We start from the raw sequence: 27,805 nt of genomic DNA, 5'->3' as shown, positions 1-27,805 counted from the left end.
ATGTTAAGCCTCAAAAAAAAAGGTTACCATTCTTCAAATATATGGCTTCTATCGTATTTCAAGGGAAAGAGGACTGAACACTAGAAGTGACAAATCAGGTATGCGGAGCACTTGGTTAAAACAAAACCTGAAACACCAAACTCTGCTCTGAGGCTGCTTCCTCCTCCGCTGGGGCCAGGGACGTTCCAGGGCCCCAGGAGTGTCTGTTTATCGCATGCTGAGGACTGACCTGTTCGTCTGCCGGCCGTGGTCACCCAAAAATGGGGAGGAGAGGCCATAACCAAGGCTGGGCAGCATGGAAGGACGGGGAAGACGCTTCAACTCTCACCAGTGCTTTACCCACAAGTCTTTTGTGAAGCCCCGTGTCCAGTTTTTACAGCATCTCGTGTGGAGAAAGCGGATTCAAACGCCAGGTGTTCTGCACCCAATCCTGCTAATTTCTTACTCTGCACAAATCTCCATCTCAACATCTGGGTGTGAAAACTGCCCTGCTTTCCTCTTCGTGTTGTTTCAAAGTTACACTAGGAGGCCCCACATACGTAAGCAATTCTACCTTTCTGGTCTAGCCTTTCCACTCCATCCACCCAACTGTAGCCTCAGGCTGGGTCTAACCAGTCCTGAATGAGTTCTGGTCCCTTTGGCTCCTCCATCCCTGTCAGGCCTTGCTGATCTCAGTGCCACAGCCCAGATTCCTCATCTCCGTCTGCATCCCCGTGACCAGCCCCCTCTCACAGGGCAGGCTGGACCCTGGAGCCATGCCACGGACCTAAAGCAGGAGCCTCACTCCCTCGGTGGAGGCCTGTCTTGGGTGCCCCAATCTGCCATGTATCTTTAGGGCATGAATCTTCCGTTTCCAGGATGACTGTCCTCAGCGTGTTTCAAAGCCCTATTTCTATCCCTATGGATTCCCCAAAACAACACAGCAGAATTCAACAGCCTTCCTTTCTTCAGGCCGTTTTAAAAACCAACCAGCCCTCTCCACGAGGGAAACCCAGCGTCCCTAGAACACACACCTCACGGTCCCTTCAGCGTCCCTCCTCACCTACAGCTGATACGCTGCACGGAGCACATGTGAACAGGTGTGGGGACTAGTCCTTCATTTCTGCCTGTTTTAAGTGGCAGATTTTTGGAAAGGAAAAGGCAGGGATGTGTCTACTTAATCTCCAGTAACAGCTGGAAAATGCTACTTTTTGATGATGAAAACAATGGGCACAGAGTCACAGGGCAGAACTCCCTTCCCCCAGCTCAGCGGCTTCAGGGGTGGGAAAGCAACGCGGCCCCTCCAGGAACCCAGGGCACCGCGGGGTGGCCGGCCTCTGTCACTGGAGCCTTGGCTTAGAATCTAGCCACAGACAAAGTGACAGCACTGGGCAGGGGCTGGGGGACATTTATTGCAGAAGAGATTTAAGGAATCAGAGGGGAGAGACGGGGACAGACTGACCTACCTACCTTCCAACCTAATTCATTTAAAAACCACGTTTTAGTGACTGGCAGTCTGGTCTGTGAATGAGCTTCCAAGACCTAGAAGGGTATCAGATGGCAGCACAGAGAAAGGATGCAGAGTCCTGTGCAGCCCACAGCCCTTAGCAGGTGTCAGGAAGTAACATGCCCAGAGGGGCTGAGGGGTGAAGGGGCGGTGCAGGTGAGGACAGGACCTTCGCATCACAGCTACCTCAGAAGGAGAAATGAATGGATCTTCAGAGTGAAGTGTAACACAGATGGAGCCAACCTCTGCTCTGGCACGAGCTCGCTGTACGGCCCCGAGGTTCCCTCCCTCCCCGAGCCCCGGGCTCCCAGTTATAACAGACAGACCGAGCCAGGTGCCCGGTCTGCCCCCACCTCCACGTTCTCAGACCGTGCAGTGTTTCTCAGCAGGAAACACATCTCTCTCAGAGACCTGGTGACCTAGGTCCTGTCACTGAAGGGAGGGAGGGAAGGAATCTTTTTGTCGGCTATGACTTTCATCTCTCTGGACTCTGGCTGGGGGTGGAACCTCATCACCCATCTCAGAGGCTGGCTGAGCTTCAGGCGGGAAAGACGGCCTGGGAAGGGTGGTTACCATGAGACCGCCCCTTAGCACGCGGATGCAGGGACTGTTCTCTGCGGTGGGGAACAGCAGTAACTGCGCGCTGGCCCAGGACGGCTGAGAGGGGCTAATGAGCTTCAGAATAATTCAGGGGCTGAACTTATCAAAACTTGGCACGTGGACTGGATTTATGTATTTATTTAGCATTTTTAAAACAGTTGTGGGTCCACAACTGAGTGCAGGGTCCATTTCTGTACACCTGTTAACCCATAGCTCCACGTTACTGGCGAACAGCTAATCTCATATTAGAAAAACACTTGGCTCAAAACCAATGCAAATACTGAACTAGATACAATTATTCAGCACTGAGGAACACGTGCAGTTCTGTCAACACGGCGCCGGGATCAGGAAGCTGAGACCATCACGTGAGGTGTGCAGCTCAGCGCCCAGCACGTACGTGCGGTCAGAAGAGTGTGTGGAACTGAAACTGGCAGGTAAGGTGCCTTGAGACACCAGGGCGAGCCTCTTCCTCTCCCCAGCCCCACAAAGGGCCCTCCAATAGCAGAGACAAGGACCTCAGAAGACATAAGGAATCAGTATCCTGCAGCGTACATAATGCAAACTCTTCAACAGCCCCTGCTATTGAAAAGCCACACCTGAGAAGAATCTAGAAGTAAGGGAAGCTGAATGGATGATACATCGGACACCAAAAATGCCTAACTACCCTGACACAGAGCTTCCGTCTCCCATTTTAAAAATCTGCTCAGAAGACAGCCCCCACTCGTTTACAAAGACTTTGCCGAGTGGGGGCCGAGCGGCTGCAGGCAGAGCTGACCCAGCCAGGCCTCCTCCTGCCCCCCGCCCCGGTTCACTTACTTTGGGATTATCTTGCAGGAGGAACCTTTAGATTTTCACCCTAAGTCCAGCCCCACCCAGGGCAGTAAATGTCTCTATCCTCATTGGGTGAGGCCCAGCCAGGGAATGGCCTCAAAATAACAGCACAGGGAGGGCGGAGGCCCTGTCTGCACCCACCCTTGGAGGCTTCCGCGCCGGGGCCCTGGCGCCTGGGGCTCCAGCTGGGGGGCATCCACCTGCCTGGGCTCACCTTCAGTTTGAAGGGAGACCCGATCACGCACTGGGGTGTGTGTGACCTAAAGCTTCTATACCTGCCAAATTCTGCCTCCCGGGTTCCTGATCAGCACACACTCCAACTGGCAGGTCTGCTGGTAGGATGAGTTCCCCACTCCCCCAATGGCTGGGCCTCTCAGGACCTCTCAGTGACCCCACTCAGGACAGAAGCATCGGCTGACCTGGGAGCCAGCTCAGCTGAGTCCCTTGGTCCCCCTGGAAACCATGGTGACCTGGCGGGACAGCCGGCAGCCAGAGCTTTGGGTGAGGCACTGGCTGGTCGAGATCCCACAGCAGCCCCCAGACTCCTTCCTGGGGCTGTGGATCCGGCTCCACCCAAGAGTGTGTCCAACGACGTGATGCTGCGGTGGGGAAAGGCCCACTCCACATGGAGGAGCCAGTGGCAGACCATGGCCATAAATGTGCTTGGCAAACAAAATTATTCGGATGTTGGGAAAATTTTTTTTCTAATTGGGAATTCTCTCAGGTTCACAGAGACCAACCTGATCAAAAAGCTGTTTTCCTGTTGTATTTGGCTGGATGGCGAACTCCAGCTCCGCATCCATGGTGGTGACTCGGACATTGATCTGGAAAACAGAACAAAACAAACTATACTTAACTGAGCGTTCTTTTAATAATCTCCAGGGCTTTCCATCTCAACTCAAAGGTCTGAGCAACGTGGCAAGAGTATGTACCAACTCCACATCCACTCCCATCCAGGCAGCACACCCCCCACACACCCCCCACCCCACGTCCCCCACACCGCCCCCCACCCCCCACATCACAGACACACCCCCACCCCACCACACACACACATTCACCCCACACACCCCAGCAAACATACCACCTCCCACCGCACTGCACACACATACACACACCACACTCCCCCACATACACACACACCACACACGCCCCAGATGAAGAGTTCTGCAGTGTGCACAGTTTGGATTCAAATATGCACCCTCATGGCTTTAATAAAGCACACTCACGCTTAGGTCTAAGCTGTTTTTCTACAAAAATACTTTGATAACTTAATATATTTTTCCATATACCATCTCATTTTGACCCTTAAAACAGCTAAGTGAGGCACCAAGTGGGCAGCCACAGAGCCTTCATACCAAGTCAGTAAGTACAAGGAGGGGAGAGAAGGGTCTGCACAGCAGAATGTTTACGGCAACCTGAGAACCACCTAAATAGAGAAGAGAGAAAAGGCTAAATGACTCCAGACACATCAAAGAGGACAGAATATTTTGGAGTAGTTTGAAACAGTAATTATGAAGATAGTAGAAACATGGAAAATTGCTTTGAAAATTACAAAATATAGGAAGCAAAACGCTACAGGTGAGATCTATCCAGACAACAGATGAATGTAAAACGCAAAAACGTCAGCATTACTAGGACAGTAAGGTCACAAGAAGCTGAGGCGGTAGTAACGGGGGGACCTGAAAACCGTCTCCAATGTTGCCACACGGTTGACTGTTTAAAAATTTTTATTTCAAGGTAATTTTCAAATTTATCACTTGAGAAAACCCAGAATTTACTAACATAGGAAAAACACACATCTAGCCACTTTAATATCACTATCCCCCCAAAAACAGCACAGCAACTATAATGCTTAATATTAAGAAATGCTTGCTTCTCACTTTTCAAGTGAATTTTATAACTAGCTGGATAGACACATATTCCAAATTCTTCTCAACACCGATATAAATGTAATGAGGACACAGATTAACTGTGTTAACACTTAGCTTCCTGATGTAAGAATTAACACGCAGTGAGTTCTGAATGTGTGTCACGCCTTGTCTAGATACTCTGCTGAACAAAAATTAGTCTTCAGAGTCACTTTTGTCCTAGCACTCAAGACTGTGATGACTGAGAGACACTTATATACATCCAGTATATCTAAAAGGTTCTCTGACTGATACAACTTGCATGGAGAAGTGAGGCGTAATCTTCCAGATTTTAAATAAAGTTTCCCCTCCAATCTAATCTCAGTCTACAAATTAAAGAACTGAAGATTACTGAGAAGTAAGACTGGGCATATTTCAGATTCTTCAATTATATTAAAATACAAAAACCTAAGTTTCTTCCTTTTCCTGCCAGCAATATTTCAAAGAGATCATAAAATGGTTGTTAGGAAGCACAAGATAAAGCAAGTCTCCTCTCTCAATTACAGCTCCAAGGGCACACATTAGGGGTGCAAAAAGCGGCCCCAAAGTCCAATATTCTGTAACAAACACAGCCCCAAATTACACTCGTAAGCCCACAATGAATATCATACTCAAAACTAACGGGGGGGGGGGGTGGTGGGGGGGCTGGCCTTAGATGCGTTTTTCTTTCTCTGTTACTTACCGATTCAGATTTTGAACCACCAAATAATTTGTAACAAATGCCACTACCCTGGTTAAGGTTAATATAAAAGACCAGAGGTTCATGCGTAAGAGATTTCAGACTCTAATTCCTACAATCTCGATCACCTCCTTTAAATTTGAGGACCAAGAAAAAAAGTCACCTCCCGAAACCAAAGCTAATCATTAATACTGAAAAGTAACCATCACACCATTATTAACCATTTTGCAAACTGATTAACAGGAATTTAGAAAAAACTATTTTAAGGTTCTGAATCAGGTTCATATTTGACTGCAAGTACACACTCTGAAAAAGCAAATCGCCAGTAAAAGAAATAATTTTGCTGAGGTTGGATGTAACAAGCCAATAGTGTGTAAAGTGAACTTCTTAAAACTTGAGCGTATGCAGACGGTCCGCACAGCCTGCGTCAACTGCACCCCCCATCACAGGACGACGCATCAGTGGCCCTGACACCAGACACCTGGCCAAGTTTACCCGGTCTGGTCTTTCCGCAGACGTCTTTCCCTGTGCTCCAACACCCCCGGGCGGTCACGCAGTCTGGCATATAGCCTCAGACAAAGCCGGCGCGCCTGGAGAGCAGGTTGAGTCCTTCCCGCACTGCAGGCACCAGCAAGGCTGGGACCCACAGCGGGAGACAGCAGGCTTTTCCCCCATTGTGCGGCCGACCAGCCTGTCCCAAGGAGCAAGTTCCAGTTCTGATTTGGGGGTGCACCAAAATTTTCATTTGCAGACACCCCCTAAAATTAAAAAATCAAGGTAATTTTAATCAATACACGTGTATACTCATTCACACTTTATAATCTTTTTCCTGATATTAATTTATTTGGCAAATATACATTATTCTTAAAACTGAAATTTTGACAATTCTACATAATCTTAATATTTTCCTACTTCTGTAAGACTTTAAGGCATATAAAGTTATCTCATTCTATGGAAAATTATCCTTGTTTCTATGTCTCATGTCTCATATTTGCATTAAATTTCTATCATTTATATATTTTTGTATTTATTTCTGCCCATCTAGGGTGCTTCTTAATTATTTTCTATATCAAGAAGCTCAATTGCATTATTCTGGTCAAATATGAAATATGTGTTTTGCTTCGGGGATTTGTTAAATATCCTTATCTTAGTACTTTTTTGTTGCTTTATTTCCAAGTTAAGTTTAGTCGATATATGTGTATTTCATATACAGTGCACGCTCTCCAACCTTGAGATTGAGGTTGAGACGGAAGAACTCATGAAATCTAAACACTCGAACACGTTAACGATCCACAGCCAAGCTGCCCTGCGGGACCTGGCGTGAGTGACACCTGATGAGTTGTTAACTCTCCCAGTGTTTCTCACTAGGGGTGCCCCGGCACTCTGGGCAGCAGGAGCTCTCTGCAAGACTATCTCAAGTACTGCAGAATGTTTAGCATCCCTGAACCCACCCACTAAACACAGATGTCCCCAGTCATCTAAAAGTACCTTACCAACACCTCACACATACCCACACACTTCCAAATGCCCTCTGGGAGAAAGGGGGGCTCCTACCCTGAAAAGGACCACAGCATGGCCCTGCCTTAATCAGTAGCATGTTAAACAGTTCCATGTTTAGAAGGACTATAAAGGTTCTTTTAAGCTTTACAGATCTTTAATAATGTACTGAAATATAATATACTTTCATCAACGTTGAAAATGAAACATTTACTCAGATGACAGGACCATTTATATTCATGTTTTGGTCCACTTATCCAGGGGCTTTAAAAGAAATCAGCTGTTGGCATATTAAGGAAACATCTAAATCCCAACTCTCCTTTTTCTTATCCTGTTACGTTTCCATGGTAATCAATTGTTTTTAGTGAACTCGATGTGCACTTGGATGAAAGCTAGAACTTGTGTTTGCAATGGTGCTGCAGAAATAAAACGGGATTATATGGTTATGCACAATAAATGTGAGGATGGCGCCACAAAAAGACGGAGGGTCCACGGTTTTAAACATACAAACCCAAACCACATGCAAAGGCTGGAGAAAAGTGCATGGTTTGCAATCTTTATTGTCTTGCTATTTCCCCCTTTTATCAAAGGCCACATTCGTTGAAGGCAGAAAAATCCCACAGTAACGTGCGGCATAGGTGTGCTTATAGTATGCAGTTAGTCATTTAAAGTCTACCCCCAGAAGGGCAGTGTTTATCCCAGGCTGGTCAAAATACTAAAACTCTTTCTAATATTCTGCTTTGTTTGGAGGGGGTAGTGGTGATTAAAGTTTAATTCTGCTCATGTGCCCCCCACCCCGACCCCTTACATACACACAAAGACCCATGTGGTTGGTGTGGATGATAATTTAATAAATCATGTCTCCCCTCCAAACGCTACTCCATTTGAAGCTGCGGCGCAAAGCTGTAGTTAAGAGTTCTGAAGTGCTAAACCCTAAAATCACACTCCCCTGCGACAGGAGCTCGCAAGATCAGTTCAGATGTGGGAGTTACATTAGCACTCTCATAGTTAAAACGAGGTTTTTCTACAGCTGTATATACTGGGTCAGAATTGTAGAGTGAGATAATGTTATCTTAGACACAAAACCTGGTATTGAAGATGTCTGAACCCCTTGAGAAAAATGAAGTTCTAATGAATATTTGTGTATTTTTCACACTCACCATATTTAGCAGAAAAATTTTTCTTTTTTGCCTGATAGTTAGCGATGTTTTCAGTTCAATAAGAGGTAAATTTCTGATCTATTACTAGACTATCAGTTTTTGCAAGAGACAAATTCCGTAAAAACATAAACAGGAATGAATTTAATTTTAATTCCTAAAAAAGAACTCTTAAAACTGGCCAGAAAAACTTCTTAAATTTAAGCAAAACGCCATGCACTTCTTCTTCTTCCTGAATAGAATGACTGGAGTTTTGCAGGCGTCTGCACCGGCCCACTTGACTACATATAACACATGTATTATTTAATATCAGGATTCAACCCGAAACCTACCTTTGCCTTAGCTAATGAAAATGATAAACAGCTGATTGTAACAATCCCTATTCTCCCTCTGATTAATAATCTACTTGTTTAAAAATTCTATTTGCTATTCTTATCGTGGGTGTGTTCAGCTCAAAACTGCCATGTTATACTCAGATGACCGTAACAGCTTTCATCTTCTGCAGTTCCCCCGCCCCAGCTGGTGGGCACTGGGCATGCCTGGGGGGCTTACTCCCTCCAAAAACACCAATCAGGGCCTCCTGGGGGGCACCGATGCTAGGGGTGTCGGCGTGGGGAAGGGGGTGGGGTAGAGTCGGGTGGGGCTGCTGCTTATGACATAATATAGGTGGACCTCAGATAGCTGTCACACACTCAGCTGTTCCCGAGTGGGACTAACAATTAGAATTCCCCAGAGCAGCTTTTCAAACACCCAAGTTCCTGGGCCTCAGCCCAAGAACCTGTATTTCTTAAAGCCACTCAAGTGATCTCAAAGCCAAATGCATGGATCCCTGACAGTGGGCAAGAGCATGGGGGCCCAGAGGCCTGGGCCCGAGCCCTGGTGCTGTGACCTGCTGAGGACTCGCTCCCCCTGATCAGCAAAGAGAGGGTCTGGCTAGGTGGTCCAAGGTCCTTTCCAGCTCTGAAACGCTGGGTCCAGAGTCCAAAGGCCCAAGGTGAGATGCTGGATGTGCGATCAGAGCTGGAGCTCTGGGAATACAGCGAGATGGCTCCTCCTTAGGGGGGCGCGCCGCACGGAATGGGAAGACTCATGAGAAAAGAGCTATGTGACACTATGACCAGCCTGCCAGGAGGCTGTTAGGCTGTTTTCACGGACAAAGGAGAAGCTCACACCTGTTTTCACATTTCCGAGGAGGGGGGATGTAACTCAACAGTCCAGGTTTTATTGCTTCAATGCAACTGCATCTCTTTTTCCAATAAAAAAAGAGAATTAAAGTTGTTAAACCCCAATCTGTTTTTTTTTTTTAAATAAACTCAGTAACAGTTCACCCTATTAAAACGAAACAAATCGACCATCCCCTCTGCTCATCCCCCGGCAGCTGAGCAGTTACCAACACGGGCCTGACAGCAGGTGGTGGGCAGGACCCCTCGGCCTGGCACCCCGGCCTTCCCAGCCCCAGCACCAGCCCCAGGGGGCCCCCAGTCTGAAGGAGGCCACTTTCCTGCTCGTTTGTAAAATGAAGTAATTAGGAGCAATTTTATCTGTAAAAGAACTTCCAACTCTAACATTCTGTAACTTAATTATTTGAATGGCTTCTGATACCATCCAAATGAGTGGCTGTGCAGTTTCTGCAAAATGATCTGAATTTAAAGAGAGGGACACAGAGGTGACACATGGGGGGCAGGGGAGGGAGTATTTTGAGGTCACATAGCTTAAGGTTCTCTTTCTTTTTTCTTTCTTTAACTGAAAGGCTTTGAGCGGCTTTGCCACATTGATACACATTGTGAAATGTCAGCAAGGTGCCTTAGCCTAGGTTTCCCAGATCGTTCTGCCCACGAAAGTTTTCTTCCATGGACTATCCCAAAGGACCAGCATTTTTCAAAATACACTTTGGAAAACATGATTTTTGAGTCGTCTTAGTTTATCAAAATGGTATCTAAAATGCCTTCCAAGAATCTGAGAGATGAAGAAAAGATACCGAGTTGACAATAAAATACCAACCACATTTTACTTCTAACCCATGTATGATCGCTGAATTTTTGCTGACAAATTATCCCCTTCATTATTTCCCTCATTTTGGTAAATAAATCTAGTTATGTAATTTTTCCTTTGAGAAATGTCTACTTCCTCCTGAAATACTTGAAAGGTGGTTTAAGATTACCTCTCCAATCATACTTTTCACAGAATAAATCCACACCATCCTGAAGACCAAGACAGGAGGGAAAAGCTCGAGACCAATTCTTCCACAAACTTTACAGACAACCATTTTACATCTTCTTAGACAAACCAATCAGGTTTAATTTTAGTAGCCAGAACACTACAGGGGAAAGTCTGCAGTGATGTTCCCATGTACTCAGGAATCAGGAAACCCATTCAAAGACAAGGAGGTTCAAATGTTTGAATTTCAGGCCATGGATGCAATGATAACAGATTAATCCTTAGATTACCACACCCGCATTTACTCAAAAATTAGTCTGAGGAGAACTGTCTAAGCACCACCAAGATTATATTGAGAGCCCAACCTTTCATAATCATTTAAAATGTCAATGCTTTTTCCAACATTCCAGCCTTCTTCCAAAGGTGCCACTCAGCAACTTCAGCAGCTTTCAAATATTTGGATAAGACCTTCCAAATACCTAGAAAGGCTCTGACAGGAAGTAGTACAGGAAACCTTCTCCCACAAATGGGGGAGAAAAGCAGGGGAGAAGGACGAGGAAAAATTCTCACAAGTGAAGCAAATTACAAAAGCTTTTTCAGATGCTATTTTGGCTCACTTAATTGAATAATTATTGAGACAATATTGTATTTTGATTTTCATCCCTGAGTCATTACTCTTTACAATGGCTTTGCTGAAATGTAACTCACATAGCATAAAATTCACCCATTAAAATGTGCAATTCAGTGGTTTTTAGCAACTTCACAGAGTTATGCAACCAATCCCACTGTCTAACTTTAGAACATTTCATCACCCTGAAAAGACACTCCACGCCCAGGAGCAGTCACGCCCATTGCTCCCTCCCCACCAGCCCTGGCAACCAAGAAGTACTTTCTGTCTCCATAGATTTCCCTATTCTGGACACTAACAGAATTATATAACTTGTGGTCTTTGGAGACGTCTTTCTGTCACTTAGCATAATGTTTTCAAGATTTACCCAGGTTGTAGCATGTATCAGCATGCCATTCCTTTTTTATTGCCAAGCAATACTTCACCATCCAGAGATACCACTTTCGTCTCTCCATTCACTGTTTTTTTTTTTTTGAGGGGGGAGGTAATTAGGTTATTTATTTACTTATTTATTTTAATGGAGGTACTGGGGATTGAACCCAGGACCTCTCGCATGCAAAGCACGTGCTTTGCCGCTGAGCTATACCCTTTCCCTACTCCGTTCACTGTTGATGGCCATCTGGGTTGAGCATCTTAATACTTGCCCTGTTGCTTTAGTGACTGTAAATATGAAACAGCTGAAAAATAAGTCATTGGTGCTGGACTACAGTCAATTTGGTATTCAAACTGAAAAGAAAAAAAAACTTTAGGGGCAGAGATGAAAGAAGATGAATTTTTTAAAACTAAAATTCAATTTAAGCTTACTGTTTCAGTTAAGTTGCAAATGAAAAGATTCTATGTTCAGTAAGAAGGTACCAGCTGCCAAATTGATGCGAACACAGTAGAAAACATTGACTCCTCCACTCCCACGCTGACTCTCTCCTGAAGTCAGAAGTAATCCTGGCCGTGAAATCTAGCTGACGCCTCCACTTTACAAATGAAGAACCAGCCCTGAGGCACTGCCCTACCGTGCGCGGCAGCGGGGAGAACCTGGACTCTTGTTCAGGGTTCTCCCCAGCAAATCACGTTCTTTCCCCTAAATTTTAAGCAGCAACTGAATTGTTTGTCTCACATTTAACTCCAAGGGTGCTGAGCATGCCACAGCCTAGCACTCAATTTCAGTACCCCTCCCCCCAAAATTGTTTTTTAACTGAACACTACCTTTATACTTTCTTGGGTTAACATAAATCCCTCCAGAGCCCCGTCCCCTGTTGCATAAGGAAACGGGGCAACACCAGGCATGTTTCATGACGTCTGGTGCCCCTGAGCAATCGCTTAGGAAATGCGGCCAGCCACATTCTCCTGGGCTCTCAGTGCTTTAGTGGGTCTCAACCTTTAACATGCAAACGTACCTGGAGAGCTTGTTGAAACAGCTTCCTGGGCGCTAGGCCCAGAGACTGACTCAGGAGGCTGGGATGGGCCCAGCTCACAGGCGAGGCCACACCTGGACAGACATTGCTCTCAAGGAAGACACTAGTATCCCCAACATGCAAAAAGCCACAACTCCTTTTGGCAAGACGAATGTATTTAAATACTGCTACTATTTATACTTCATTATGTGAAAATATCTCTAGACTTTGGCTCAGTCCTAGGGTACAGTTACAGACCTCACCTGGCAGAGACAAAGAAAGGGGCTTTTCTTAATGAAACTGTATCCCAAAGGTGGACTCCTATTTTAGTACTCTTTTAGGATCCTGATCTCTTTATCTTTAGGTAAAAATCAGTGTCTATGAACAATGCTCCAACTTAAATCACAGCATTTGCTATGACGCACAGTGGTCATTCACAAATGCTAACAAATAACTAACCTCTGTAAAACATTACCGTTAACTCAGCAAACCTGAATCAGCTTAGTGCAGAAACGCAGACTAGTGACTTTAGCCAATGTAGACGGCAGGGTGGGGAAGCCCCAAAGGCGAGTGGATTCTGCGTGTTTTAGCTCTTCCCCCCTCCATGTCACTCACCCTTTTTAGGCTGTCACAGAATGGCTAATACATTAAAGAGGATTTTGTTTCTATCTATTACATGAAATGAATGCCTGTCTCAGTTAAATGTGCAATGCTGCTCTGAGTAACAGTTTATATAAACAAATTTCAGTTGCCACTGAAAATTCAATGACCATATTTTACATCTAGTTCCTAGTGAGCACACATGCAGAAGTCTCAACTTCTAATTCCAGAAAGCCAGTTGAGAAGCCACCATGTTGTACACCATTCTTTTAAGGATAGAGAAATCAAAATAAAAACCAGTATGTCAAAATATTAAAATGTTATTGTTCAGAGAGAAAACCAGTAAAACAGAAATGTGGTCCTTAAAACACAATTTTTCACTAAATGGGGTCAAGTCCATATCAACCTGACCCTGTACTGGCAAAGACATCAACTCCACTGTCAGTCAAGAGGGAGGCCATGGTCTCTCTTGAAAATGCTGCCAAGAGCAGTAGTCACATGCCACCATGTGCCCGAAGGCAAGCTGGACTCACAGTTAGAAATTTCAGGGATACATGTGTAAGCTCTGGCTCTGAACACTAGACTTCTTGAGGTTTACGGACCTTTAGAGAAGGTATTAAAAAACAGTATAAACTTACCTTACTCATAAAATAACCCTATGGCAAATCTGACCACCAGTGGATAACTTTTTTATTATTCCTTTCTCTCAAGCTCCTATGTATCTTAAGTTTAAATTAACCAAAACACATCGTTTTATAACGTCTTCTTTCTCAAGGTTAAAGAAGAAACAGAGGGAAGGTGAAGAAACTGGCTTGAATCTTGTGCAGCATCATTCAGTCTGCAGCACAAACCGAGACAGATACAAAACTCATATTCTAACTCAGTTTCCATGTACCTGTACACCACTAGGACAATACACCAGCCTTTTATTGCCTAGTAATAGGAATAACAAAATCATAAAATATTGGATCTGACAAGGGTCCACTCGTGACAGCTCCTAAGGTCAAAGTGCTGGCCTGTAGTTCTCGGTCACTCCTCACGCCCAAGGAATCCGGGATGGACTGTAACGCTATTCCTGGGACTACGAGGTTCCGAAAGTCACTGAGAGGGACCTGTGTCAGCCGCTCCCTAGTCTCCTGGTGTCCATCCCGGGGTCCTGGATACCCCATCCCTTGTGACAGTGCTCATTTCCCCAGCAGGAGAATCCGTCAGTGCTGACAGTTCATGGGAATGACTCCAAATTATCTATCAAGAAACTTAACCCACCGCAATCAAGTGCCTCAGGCTAGGTCATTAACCTTCTGGATTCAAACACTCCTTCTCCATGGAGGTGTAAAAAAGCAGCCACTGATGAGTGCCTGCCCAGGTGCTAACTGATAATGAAAAGTAAGGGCAGAACCACAGAGTTCAATGTCAAACGAGCCAATGTGACTATTATAAACCAAGGAACAGTAAATACAATTTCCAGTTCCCGTCCCCAGGGGGTCACAACCCCACGGGGTAGGCACCTTCTCCATCTTACAGAGAGCTGGGCATCAGTTTAAGGAGTATGGAAGGTAACCTAGAGTTAGTCACGACAATCCACACTCATCTCCTTTTCCAACCTGCTCTCCTCTACCCCCATAGGCTAAGCCTACGAGTAAAAGCTAAATTCTTAGTATGCTGTGGACAACAGGGCAGAGTCAAACATGAAAGCTGGGTCTTGGAATTTACCAATAACGTTTATGTTGCAGGTAACTATGTTATATTTTATATCCTATTTTTATTTTATATAAATGCATTTGTTTTAAGCAGAGCAATTAAACTAGGAAAGGTAACTGTTTCTCGAGGTGACTATAGATGGGTATTGCTTGCTGAGAGGTAAAAAGTTATCCCAGTCTGACCACCTTTTCTAAAGGCTGAGAAACTGAGGCTTGCAAAGGTTTACGTAATTTCCTTAACTTCTGGTAATCAGCTACTAAAAAATTCATATTTGTATAGCTCTTAAATGTTATTTTTAAAGCTGTATGTTTCAATACAAGTCAATGATTTGAAACTTTGGAACTGAAAAGTTTGTATTTACAAATTCCAGGGTGAAAATTGTATGAAGGTACACATAAATATATGTGAACAAAGAGCCCAGATCCACTATTGTCCATCGTGTAATTTCAAGAACATGAAATCTCAAGTCTTTCTAAATAAATAGCTCCTTTCGCCCCTGAAGCCACTAAGCCACTTCCTGCCCCCAGACCCACTTCCTGTCAGCCAAGGCTGCTTAACACGACAAAAAGCAGACAAACCAGTCCTGTCTGTGCTCATTAGAACTAGGGAAAATCATGACCTTAGAGCTGGAAGGGAACTGTCTGAGCAGCCCCATTAAAAAGAGGGTCATTTCCCTCCTCTGCTTTAAACCTGGGCTGGGAACAGTTTGTGCTGAGTCTCCCCGCTGTTCCCCAGCTGAGGCACTGCTTTCCGAAGGAGGAAACTGAGTCAGTAAGAAACCGCCTTCCAGGCATCTGACAAATGAAAGGATCATCACTCTTACCCAAGTTCCACGTCTGTGCTGCAGGGTGACACTGGGGGAAACTTTCCGCTAATGGCATATAAAAATTATATCCCTGATACCTACTGGCTGTTGATTTTCAAGATGTTTTTGGGGAGTACCTGTAAGCAGGAACCAGCTTCTACACTGGGAATGACATACACCCTGTGTGTAAATTTGAACCAAAACACTTAGACACTACTTTCCATAGAAAAGGTAAATACAGAATCAGAGAATGCTACGTTCTGTGAAAGAAACCGTTCCTTTCCAGAAACATAAATAATCTAGACCCCTCTCTGGCAAAATAAATGATCTTTCAAGCTCACTTTCTCCTTATCTAATGGGCCTGTGAAGTCCCGCTTCTGCAACATGTCATTTCAGTTTTACTAGATGCATCACACACACTTCAGCACCAATTGAGTTCACTGAAAAGTGAAGGTTAATTATATCCACCAACTTAGGATCCCATAAAAGACGAAAAGGGACAGGGCCAAGATGGCTGTCACACGCCACAGTGGTTCTTAATTCCAGGCTCATAAAGCACAGGAAGTGAGAGGTCTACAGACTAAGCTTCATCACCCACCCGGAGTGCACTGTTTTCTTTGTAAATTTAGAAGTCTGTGAAGAGTTTTCTAACGTGGTGGGGGAAAAGTCTATGAAAGAATGGAAATGTCAAAATAACAGTAATTCCTTCACTAACCTGTTGCTTTAGGGAAGGGCATATAAAAAAAAAGCCACATTGAATCTTGTGCCATTTATAAATCTCTGCCCCTAGTTAAGGTCCCGTGTATATGATCGCTCACACAAATACAGGCCACGTTCGCTGGAAAACTCTGCAGTGTTAAAGAACATTTCTCCTCTAAGGAGCTTAGACAAGGTGTATTTGAACTTGACCAAGAAGTCTTCAACAAAAGCCAATTTCAACAAAACTTATGCTTTCAAACCACCCTGTGTTTCCTAAATTATAGGAAGTTTAAAAACAAAAACCTCTTTAATTTATACTTTGTCACAGTCAAGTAGGTTCCACCCGGAATGGTATCACAATCACGCACATAATTACTTGATGGGGAGTAAGAAGACCTGGCGCGCCCTCTGCAGCAGCCTGCCATCCCGTCGCCCACCCAAGCCCTGCAGCTCGCGGTCTGCTGCATTTCCTTCAGGTCTCACCTCCTCCCACCCCATCCGCAGTCCCAGCACAGCACAGACTGCACACTCATCTCTTAAAACGGCTGCATAAAATTCCACTGAGTAATGCCCCCACTTTAGTGTGCTCACTTCCAATGTTCAGCTCTGAGAATGCTGCTATTGAGACAATGACCTATTTCTAGCTGGGTACCCCCTCCCCCCACACACACAAAAAATCGTGGGAATACAGTCATAGTGGACCTAGCTGGGAACAAACAGTCCTGTGTGTTTCCAAGTCAACGGCAATGCTGAGTAGAGATCTCCTTCAAAAAGACGTGCGTGGAGGGTGAGACGCCCCAGGTGGGATTAAATCAGTCACTCATCTGACCAGAACACCACAGGTCTCCCAAGAGACTACGGCTCTACTCCAGGATCCATGGCGAACTGCCCCCCAGGACCCAGCAGCGGGCAGCGGGGCTTCCCGCAGCGAGTTCTCAGCCCGAGTCCAGGACTCCAGATCCCAGGGGAAGGAGATGTCCCTTCCCGCCTTCTCTCCCTAGTGACTCGGATTTGGTGACCCGAAAAAGTGACAGCATCTTTCCCTTTCACCCCTATAACGTGCTTTTAGAAAACCATCTTTTTATTTTGGAGAGTTTGAAATAGTCACAGAAGCAAAGAGAACAGCAAGGTGAGCCCAGTGGACCCTCCAACCAGCTCCGACACAGTAACTTCTAGCATTCCTGACTCAGTACTTTTTGCCACTTAAGCTTTTTTTTTTTTTTTTTTTGCTGGCACATTTTAAGGCCATCATATATCATCTCACCTGTAGAAAGGTCAGCATGTAGCCCTAATGGACTTAAATTTATTTCAAGCTTATATACATACAAGTTACCTGTACATACAGAACCACCATACTGCTATTACATCCAACACAATTAAAAACTATTCCTGAACGTTTAAAGTTTAGCCAATATTCAGTTGTTCCCCATGGCCTCAAAAATAACTTTTTTAGAGTTGATTTGTTCAAATCACATAATGCCCTTTGCAGCTCTGTCATTATTACATTATATTTCCAAACTGCTCTGTTTGCTCAGTTTCTTAATAAACATGAAGTTTTCCCCACCTTATCTCCCCATCTAAGTCCCACTTAAGTGTCTCACCCAAACAGCAATATATCATGTAAGCAGACACCTGAACACCCCAGCAGCAACATCCATGATTATTTAACAAAGGCAATGAAGCCTCGTAACAAGAATACTACACTAATATATTTTCATAAAGTGGTTCCAATTTAAAATTGATGTTCTAAGCTTTTACCAAGTGATCTGTGATTCAGTGTTCTCTTTAAAAACCTGAGGAACAAGGTTAGATATCTTTCTAAGACCTATTTTACAAAAAACCAATAGATGCAGTAATGGTGCAACAGGCAAAATATTATTCAGAAAGTATACATTTCACTGAACCACAAAGCCTGAGACATGATGGAAGAATCCAAGCAGGTATGTCAAATGACAACCTACTTGTCACCAAACCTACATGGAAACAAGTCCCGGGAGAACCATCATTTTGGCTCATTGTCCAATGCAAGAGTGATTTACCAAAAAACAAAAAATAAAACCATGTCATACTCTGCCCAGTGGTTTGAACTCCTGACCCAAAGAGTCACTGAAAAGAAAGGCGCTCTACATCTTGGCACAGCCGGGATGAGAACTGCCCGCAGCCCCAGCCCTGCCTGACAGCAGGTATCCGTCTCCACCACAGTGCAGGCTTCTGGAAAGCAGGTACTGCCGCTCCCTTTCTGTTCACGCAAGTATCCCCAGGACCTGAAAACCTAGCACATGGTATGTACTCTATCTGTTGAATGAACAAATGAAATTTTTCGGAGGGATGTGGTGGTCTCCACTATGGGAGCAGGAGAAAAGGGAGGTTAAATCTACTGCATTATTAGGCTAAGTTAGGAAAAAAAAAAAAAAAAAAGAATGCCCATCATGAGATACGAAAGCTTTTAATCAGATTACAATTCAGTAGTTACAAGTGGAGTTGGCCGTGTTTGCTCTGTCCTCTGTGGTGACAGAGAAAAGAGACGGTGCCAGGCACAGGGCCGGGAGCTCCCTGGTGCTGTCCCGACGGGCCTCATCAGAACCTCCCAGGCAGGTTCTTGGATCCTGTTTCCAGATGAGGAAGTTGGGCTCAGGGAGGTTGCGATGCTCGCCCAGTATCACCCGCTAAGAGGCAGGCATGTTTACCTACTGGGACATCCTCCTTGCCTCTATTTATTTGCCAATAAAAGAAGAATTTCAAGTTTGTTGTAGAAGAGACAATTAATGCCACTTTTTCCTCCCCTCAGACCACTTGGCCTCTCAGTTTGCTTGTGGCCAGGAAAGATAGAAAGCAAAGAAACGTTGTGGGGAGAAAGTTGAAGTAAACAAAGCAGTAAGGGGTGGACAGTGGAGGGATGGGGGTAGATCATGGTTTATGGTCTTAGATAATGTGGTCTCACTCAAGTAGGGACTGAATTATAAAACCACCTACACTCAGACATCCAGATATAGACAATAGTAGGTCAAAGTTAACTTTAAATGATCAGTGATAAAAAAGCAACTCATTTATATAACATTCTCTTTCCAACTCAAACATCAGGTACAAGTTGCTTTCTTTTAGCATACGCCAGAAATCTGTCATTATACAATGGCTTAGCAAATGTGACATAAGATGCTACCACTTTCTCTATAGAAACTAGACCCGCCAGAACCCCAGCCTCGTCTAAAACATGACCTCAGCCCCAGCCATGCCTGCTCCTTGGTGACCACACTCACGGTACCTGTCCAAGCTAACACTGGCTAACCAGATTCTTTGCACTTTGAGAAAATTTTAAAAATTGGAACCAATGGGGTGGATCTGCTTCCAAATACTATGAGGTTAGTCAGTAAATATATGCAAGTTTTAACAAAGGCTTAACAGCAATTATTTTCATCCTAAAGCAGGAGTTGGCAAATTTTTTTGGTGAAGGACCAGACAATAAATATTCTAGGCTTTGTGGGCCATATTTGACATCTGCTGCATATTACTGTTCTTGTTGTCTTGAAAAATGCCCTTTGAACTTGTAGAAAGCAATCCTAGCTGGCAGCCCATACAAACACAGACCACAGCCAGACGTGGCCCTTCCCTACCCTGTCCTAAAGTAAAAACAATTGTGTACAATATCTGATATGACAAGTTTTGATACAGTTTTAAGCTTGAACTTCTCTCAGGCAAAAATAGAAAAGAAAACCAGGTTGTGGAAAGTGACTTTAAACTTAACAAAAACGTAAGCAAATCTGATATGCTGGTTATTGTAGTTTCATCCTCAAGTGGTATTTATTCCCTTCTTCGTAAAAGTTAGATCAAGGTCAGAAAGTTTTCATTTTTCTTTAAAGATTTGTTTTCTCAAATTTATTTGATTAAAAAGATTATGTTAATATACTTTTCTATTTCCTTTAAAACAGCATTACCATGTATCTATAGGTGTCAAAGACTTGAGGAATGGAATGTGAATCATAATCCAAGGAAAATAGAACTGATCATCACTTCTGCCTGAAATGCCCTTCTGCCTTTGTGCATGGGTGAGCTCCTATGCATCCCTCAACACCCACTGAAGCATCCCACCATCTGGGAGGCCTTCCCTGGCTCTCTAGGGCACACAATCTTCTGCATCTCTATTACCACACTTACCATATACTACACTGCAATTCTTTATTTACATATCTGAGTCCCCTATTAGACTGAGAATCTCTTCAAGGCAAAAACTTGTCTTATTTTTACAGTCCTGACATCCAGCACATAATGGCATATAAAAGGACTTCAATAAATGAAGAAGGAACCCAGGTGGCCTACAGGGGAATTCTGACAACTAGAAGACACAGAGGATGAAAAGAAGATAGAATATTCCTTTTTACTAAATAACTCAAGTTTATTTCACATTCCTGTTTCCCTTGGAAGACCTATCGATGAACTTTATCTGGTTTAGAGTTACTCAGGAACTAAAATCTTTAATTTTAGCTAGAGGTAGCACTGAAAAGTTTGTAAAATATGTTTCAAGGGAAAAAAAAGCACACAAGAAATAAAGCTTACAGCATCTAAAGATAAACCATTTGGATTTCATAAGTATAAGCTTTGCCTCAGTTTATTTTATGCAACATTCTTTCCATGTAAAAACTTATTTAACTCCCATTTTACAGATGATAAAACTGAGGTTCGCAGAAGCTAAGTGGCTGGCCAAAGTACAGGTAAGTAGTAAGTTAATCATGAAATTATTCTTTTTATGAGTTCTTTTCTTTTTTATTTTATTTGGAGAAATTGTGTACATCAATTATATGTTAAGCATTCTATTCAAAAGTCCTCAACTCACATATAGCACAATGTTTTCTTAAAAAAAAAATTTACAGAAGTCTAGAAATAAGACCTGTATTCTTTAATGAAAAGTCATGGATGGTAAATATGTCAGAAGGACAACAGCGCAAGCTTGTGGTCTCTTCAATAAATACTCCATATTCAATCGGTAGTGGCAGACACACATTTAGTGTTTAAATTAAAAACTGACTGGAGTAGTTGGAAAATCCCAAGTGTAGTTACTACTGAAATGGAAATATAAGGGATAATTCAAAACACACTCACTGATTTTGAAAAGACTGACTTTTACTGCTTCAGATTAGAGCAGAAGTCTAAATACTGTATGAAACAGGCATATTGAGTCATCCTGAGAATCTCCAAACCGTCAGATTCACAGAGGTTTATGCCTAAGCTTAAAAAAAAAATAAAAAATTAAAGAATTAAAATAATTCACTAAGAACAGTCAGACTGCTTTCCTTTCCCAATTTGTTAAGTACTAATGAAATTATTCAAAAGTTTATTAGAAAGCACAATATTGTTATTAGGATGGTAACTACAAAGAGAGGCCAGCGTGGAAGGATAAGAGAAAAAAGAAAAGAGGAAAAGAAATGGGATCTCTTTCTTCCCTGCCATTCAATAGGAAATGCTGGCCTCTTTTCCCCTTCAAAAACAAAGAGCCAAAATTTGAAAACTCATTGGTTCTGCCAAATTAAGCACTGGGACTGGACTCCCTGCAGAGTACGTTCACATCCGAGAGTCCACTGGGTATCTTAGCTGGACCCAGAGCCCCAGCCAGCCATCTCCCTCCTCCCACCCCAGCCCTGGTCCAAATACCAACGAAGGCACGGGTGGCGGCGCTGGGGCTGGGTTTCCTCTCCCAGGCCCGTGAGAGCCTTCCCTGAATGGAGGCTCCGGAATCGCACTGGGCTTCGCAGCTCACACACAACCACAGTATCAACCCCACCAGGCGGGCCCCATCACACTGCTGGGGTCCAAGAGAAAGGAATATATAAACACTGCCCTTTTGCTATGAAATCATCAGTTCCCTAACTCCGGGATGCATCAGAACAGCCTGCGAATGTATTTAAAGCACAGGCGCCAGGTGCTGCTTGCCCCAGAGATGGGGTTCAGCAGGACTGTGAGGAACCAGGAATCTTTACACCCCTGGATAATCATGCACACCCAAATCTGAGAACACTGGACTAAATTCGTCCTAATTTTTAACTAAATGTATGTGTATAGTGTGAACATACACTCAGGAGAAACATAAGGAAGCTGCTGGATCACTTTTACATTATGTGGGTTTAAGAATATTCTAATAAGGTTGGTATCTGTATATACTCTGGCTGGGGCAGTGGTTATAATGATGAAAGAAGGCAAGGAGCTCCTTCATCAATCACACTCACAAATTTACTAACAAGTACATACCAAACTCTTAACCTTCCCTCCACACCCAGGTCTTTATCCAGGCTCCTTATCTCAGTGAATGGCCCCACCATCCACTCAGTTATGCAAGCGGGACACGAGAAGTAGCCTCGACATGGCCCTCAGCTCCTCCACACCAATCCATCACCAGGTCGTACCAAGTTCACCTCCCAAAGAGCTCCCAAATATATCCAGTTCTCTCCATCTGCATCCCGCCCTTTGGTCCTAATGGCCACCACTTCTTACCAATAGTAACTTACTCTAACAGTCTACCACCTTGCCACCTCCTGCCTCCTATGATTCTCGCTGCAGCTGCAGTGACCTTTCAAAAGGCAAATCTGATCAGATCACCTCCTTCCAGTCAAAACCCTTCAGTGCTTCCCCCTAAGTTAAGCCCCAAAATGCCCATGTCTGGCCTATGTGACTCTGCGTAACTGGCCCTTTTTCCTCTCTCACCATACTGGCCTTTAACCACAGGGCCTTTGCACAAGTTGTTCCTGCTGCCTAGTATGTTCCTTGCCTCCCTCCTTCACCTAGAGAACACCCCTTCATTCCTTACATTGCTCAGCAGTCAAGACTTACTCAGGGGTGTGTTCCTGACCCCCCTGAGAACTCCGCCTACGACCACCACCATATATATGTCATCAAATACACTCAAGTCACTCTATGACTATTTTCTGTCTCTCTCACCAGACTGTAAATCCATGACGACAGGGACTATTTCTGCGTCTGCTCATCTCTGTGGCCTCAGCATCTCACTAGTAACTGCTGAACTAATGGATGAACGTACAGACAGACTCACTGTGTCCAGTGTGACAATGACAGATGACTAATTCCAGCCAGTGCTTCTCACCCCCACACGGGAAGATCATTGCTGCCTAATTCACCATCTGCCCATGGTGAAGGAGAGGTATGCAAAAAACAGATCCCACGTGTCCTCCTCAATTGGGAGGTGGAAAGTCTATCAGTATATTCAGTAAATTCTGACCCTGTTAAAATATTTAGTGGAAAAGATTATGTGTCCCCAGGGAGGCAAGGTCACCTCAGAAAGTACCTTAAAATTTTGGCCCAGGGCAGAATCTTGGACACTTTCAGAGTTTTCCTCCTGAAGGGAGAAAATCTACTTTTACACCAGAAACTTTCATAGCGACACTTTAGGAATGAATGGCTAAGACGTCCACGGGCGCCACTTAAAAGGAAGTTCAGACTGAACTTCTCAGAAAACAGCTTTGAGAGCTGGGCCTTGAACATAACACCCTCCTCATGCCTAAGCCGGACTGCAGAGGTTTTCCTAAGGCCCCAGGCGCCCCACCTCTGTCACAATGGAGAAAGGAGGTGTAGGGGGAAGGGAAGGAGAAAAGAGCCCACAGGTCACCCTCAGCTGAGCCATGGCCCTAAGCACAAACTCCACCCCTCTCCCCAGGAGAGGACCACCTAACGCCAAAAAGCAGAGGGTAGGGTATCTTCTGGACCTCAAACCCTCTTCCTTGGAAGTTGGCCAGTAACAGGAGTTGAGCCCAAAGCAGCTATGGGAAAAGCAAAACCAGACAGGGAACCGCAGCAGTCCCTTCCCTGGAGTGCCTGGGGTGGGAGGGGGGATCGCCCCGTGGCCCTAAGCAGGCCTTCTGGGTGAAGTCTGCCCACTTCTGCATCAGATGGTCTTCCTCCTGCTGTGTCCCACTTTACCTGAGCCTCTTTCCCTCTTCGACGGCTCTCAGCGAGTTTTCCAGCTCCTATTCCAGTGTTTGCCTGTGCCTGGGCTCAGGTCCCAGACTGTAAGCTCCCCGAGGACAAGGTCTGTTGCAACCACCTGTGCGGTTCCCTGTGCCTTGTGCATGGAGCTGGGCAACAGATGCTCCCCAAATGGGCGGACACCCAATCTTTTTAACAACTGGTGACCAGAGAAGCAATGTTAAGAGAAAAAGCAGCAAATAAATATTTACGAATACAATCGCCCACTGACTCTGTTTAGACATACCAATCAAAAATACTTCGTGTGCAGAATTGAAGAGATCAGGAGGCCCAAACCCTGACTATGCGGACCTAGCCATCTTTATTGTTTGCTCTCAATCCTGTTGTTAAAAATTATCACAGGAAACCACGTAACAAAATCCTTAGTTTGGGCTTGAATAATAGGAATCAGTAACGCTTTGTTCTAAGGACAAGTCTATAGAGCTTGCTGGTGGAGCCTTCAGTTCTAACATCTGCGGAGGAAGCAAAAAACAAACAAAAACTAAAGCCTCAGAAGTACCATATCAGCCTGTAAGCTCTTCTCAGTGACTGTGGGGTGGCCGTCACACAGCGCAGGTGGAGAAAGGCTCAAGTGTATTCATTTTACAAGGCAGAATCTCCAAGACCCTCCCCCACCAAAAAGGGGTCAGGCAGGAACTTCCAGTGACAACAGCTGTGGCTCACATAAAAGGAGGGAGACCTCAGAATTTCCACTAGTTGGAAATAACTGTAAATACTATATAAAACATGGTCGTTCAAAACCTTACTCTGGATATTGGGACCGTAACATACAAGGATGTCACAAGTTACAGATGGCTACTATCCTGTAGCATGTTTCACTCTGTCAGAAGAACATTTTCTGAGTTTCTAATCCAACATAAAAGACCTTTAAAGCCAAATGAAGTGAAAACATACCTGCCGTAAAAAGCAGTCTTAACAAGGGAGGACATTCTGACACAGTACAACACAGGAACCTTGAAGACACTGTGCTAAGTGCAAGGAGCCAGACCCAAAAGGACAAATACTGGGTGATTCCTCTTACTGAGGTCCCTAGAAGAGTCAAACTCACAAATAAAGTAGAGGGGTGGTCGCCAGGGGCTGGGGGGAGAGGGAAATGACAAGTTAGCGCATAATGGTGCAGTTTCAGTTTGGAAAGATGAAAAAGTTCTGGAGACGGATGGCAGTGATGGGTGCTTTACGGTATCAATATACTTGACATTAGACTGTACACTTAAAAACAATTAAGGTGGTAAATTGTATGTGATAAAAATTTTACCAAAAAAATTTTAAAAAATTACAGATTATGAGAAATGAGAAAAGTAGTGACAGGAGACAGGTTTACTGACTTTTTTCTGACTGATTTTTAAAAGATGAACTCCGCATCTTTTCTTTTAGTGAGAAAAAGAAGAAAAAAGAAAAACCACACCAGGAAAGGTAATCCCCGATCACTGCTCTGCATAACACTGCACAGGGCTGTGCCCTGAATAAGGCGTGGTGTTTAGGACAGTTTTATCTCACAGGAATTGAAAAGCTTGAATGTCACGTGCCGCTTGCAAATTTGAAATGAAAAGAATTTTGTGTAGGAAAAAAATTTTCTGCATCGTGCATGAGTCATCTTGATGATGTACTTAGGCAAAAACTCTATTGGCTTTTGAATCTTTTAGCATATTAACATTAATTTATTTAACCTAACAGTAAAATAAGACTTTATTAATAAAGAACTCCTTTCACAGAACCTAAAATTTAACAGTAGAAAACACTTAAGCACTGACTACAGAACCAACTTGTTTGAAAAACTATAAGTAAATTCCATACATATCTTTTACTGCGATTTTTAATGAATCCAAACGTTTTCTCCACCATGAATGAAAACTCAAAACTCTTCTCCCCAGTGTCTAGACACCAGTTCACCTGTGTTAGAGCAGGTGGAACAGATACAACCTTCTAAGAGCCTGCCTTATTCCCACAACTTAAATGGAAGCCATAAAGCCTCAGTCTGGCCAGCAACCCAACCGGGATGGCAACATCATCAGATTCAGGGGGACACAGGTGTGGGCACAGCAGTGCTTCGGTCAGCTGATGTTTATGATGACTATCAGGAGGGCAGGACTAGAGAGCCCCAGGAGCCTCCTTATCACAGTCCGGGGCTGCCTCCCTCCATCTGCAATTCAAGTTCATCACTAAACCTTTCAGAGAGAGGAATCCTGCTGCCACCAGCAAATTCCCGGGTTAAAAGAGCACAGCTACACGGGCCTGTCGTAAAATGGGACTGGAACGAAGCTGCCCCTAGAAAGCCACAGTCTACTCTGCCAGATGCCCTTTAAAGCGCCAAAGGAAGATGTGGGGTGCGTCTGGTTCCACACACTTGAAGGGACTCGGAGTTGGTGCACTTCGTCCGATGCCACCTGACTCTCCATACGATTTAGACAACTTTTCTTTTTAAGAAACTTTCAAGTTGCATTAGAATTCAGTTTTCAAACAGACCGAAGCTGTGTAAAAGATTTTAATTTTCATGAAAGACCCTAACTACGGGGGGAGGGAAAGGGCGGGGGGGGTGGCTCGCAAACAAAAAGACTGGAGAGAAAAGCGTCAGAATCTACTCCAAGAGTTCCACAAAGGACCGACAAATAACAAAGAGGGGATACAATTCCCTACTCCTGCGCTCTCATCCGTTTAGAAGAGAGCCCCGCTCTACAAAGAACTGCTCCAATACCTCGCCCAGGTAACTCCACTTGAGAATAAAGCCCGAAGCATCCGACCCAGCCCAGGAACTAAAGTAGGTTACTTACTGGTTTCGGCATTTTCGGTTCCTGATGGGTTTTCCTCAATCCCCTGGAAACACACTCTCCAGCAGCGCTGAAACGGTTCTTTCTCCCGACCTGGATGGAGGCAGAGGAGACCCCTTTAGAACGCACAGCAGCCCTCCTGCTCCTCCCGCTGCCGCGCCCCGAGACTCGGCGCCCGCCCCGCGCTGCTGCTTAAGAACCAGCCGGGCGGGCGCCAGGATGAGTCACCGCCCAACCTGCAATTACCGCGGGCCGGGCGGGCGGGTCCTGCGCGGAGGGGGCGCGGGGGATGGCGGTGGGGAGGGGCGGGTACCCGGGGGGAGGGGCGGGTACTCGGGGGGAGGGGGCCGGGTGGGCGGGCCGCGGAGGGCGGGGAGGGGTCGGGGGATCCGGCGGCGAAGGGGTGGCCGGGCCTCGGGGGCGGGGGGAGCGGAGCCCGGCGAAGAAGGGTGGGGTAGCGAGCGGCGAAGGGGCGAGGGGGCGCGCGGGGTCTGGGCGGCAGGGAGGGATCTGGCGCGGGAGCGGCCGGGGGGGGGGGGGGTCCGCCGAGGTCCTTCGCGGAGCTTCCAGGAAGCCCGCAGGGAGCTCAGAAGACGGCACGTTTCACTTTGTGAAGCAACCGTTTGCCCCAGGGCTGAAACTGCAACCGTCAAGCCTTTGAGAAACACTTTATAAAAACTGTCCCCGGCCAGTGGATGCGGGAGGGGCGCGGGCAGGGGACGCATCCACGCAGCTCGGGCTCTGCTGGCACTTTGTTTGGAAGGGGGACCGCAGGACACAGAGCGGAAAGAGGAAGGTCGCGGAGCAGCCGGGGCCGCCACGCGGGCAGGTTCAGCTTCACCTGCCGGGTATTTGCGCCGCAGGGGTAACTGTGCTCGGGACCGCGAGCCCGGCTCCCCTTGGGAACCACCGGCCCGGG

The 27,805-nt window shown here is 45.2% G+C and overlaps 1 protein-coding gene across 3 annotated transcripts in view; it reads right to left on the bottom strand.

The window, feature by feature from the left end:
* Positions 1–27,805, bottom strand: part of EZR (ezrin) — a 46,565-nt gene that overhangs the window by 18,478 nt on the left and 282 nt on the right. Inside the window, exons 2-3 of one of the 3 annotated variants that reach the window (XM_031456622.2) lie at positions 26,890–26,979; positions 3,658–3,741 (exon numbers count right to left, since the gene is read on the bottom strand). In XM_031456622.2, coding sequence (XP_031312482.1) covers positions 3,658–3,741; positions 26,890–26,901 — 96 coding nt within the window. In that variant the 5' untranslated portion in view covers positions 26,902–26,979. Of the gene's footprint in view, positions 1–3,657; positions 3,742–26,889; positions 27,076–27,805 lie in introns of those variants that run through there. The other 2 variants (XM_064486512.1, XM_031456624.2) reach the window with 2 other exon arrangements.

Source organism: Camelus dromedarius, chromosome 6 (genome assembly GCF_036321535.1).
Source record: "Camelus dromedarius isolate mCamDro1 chromosome 6, mCamDro1.pat, whole genome shotgun sequence".
NCBI lineage: Eukaryota > Metazoa > Chordata > Mammalia > Artiodactyla > Camelidae > Camelus > Camelus dromedarius.
The sequence above is the reverse complement of the archived record's forward strand: the minus strand, read 5'-3'. Positions and strand labels throughout refer to the sequence as shown.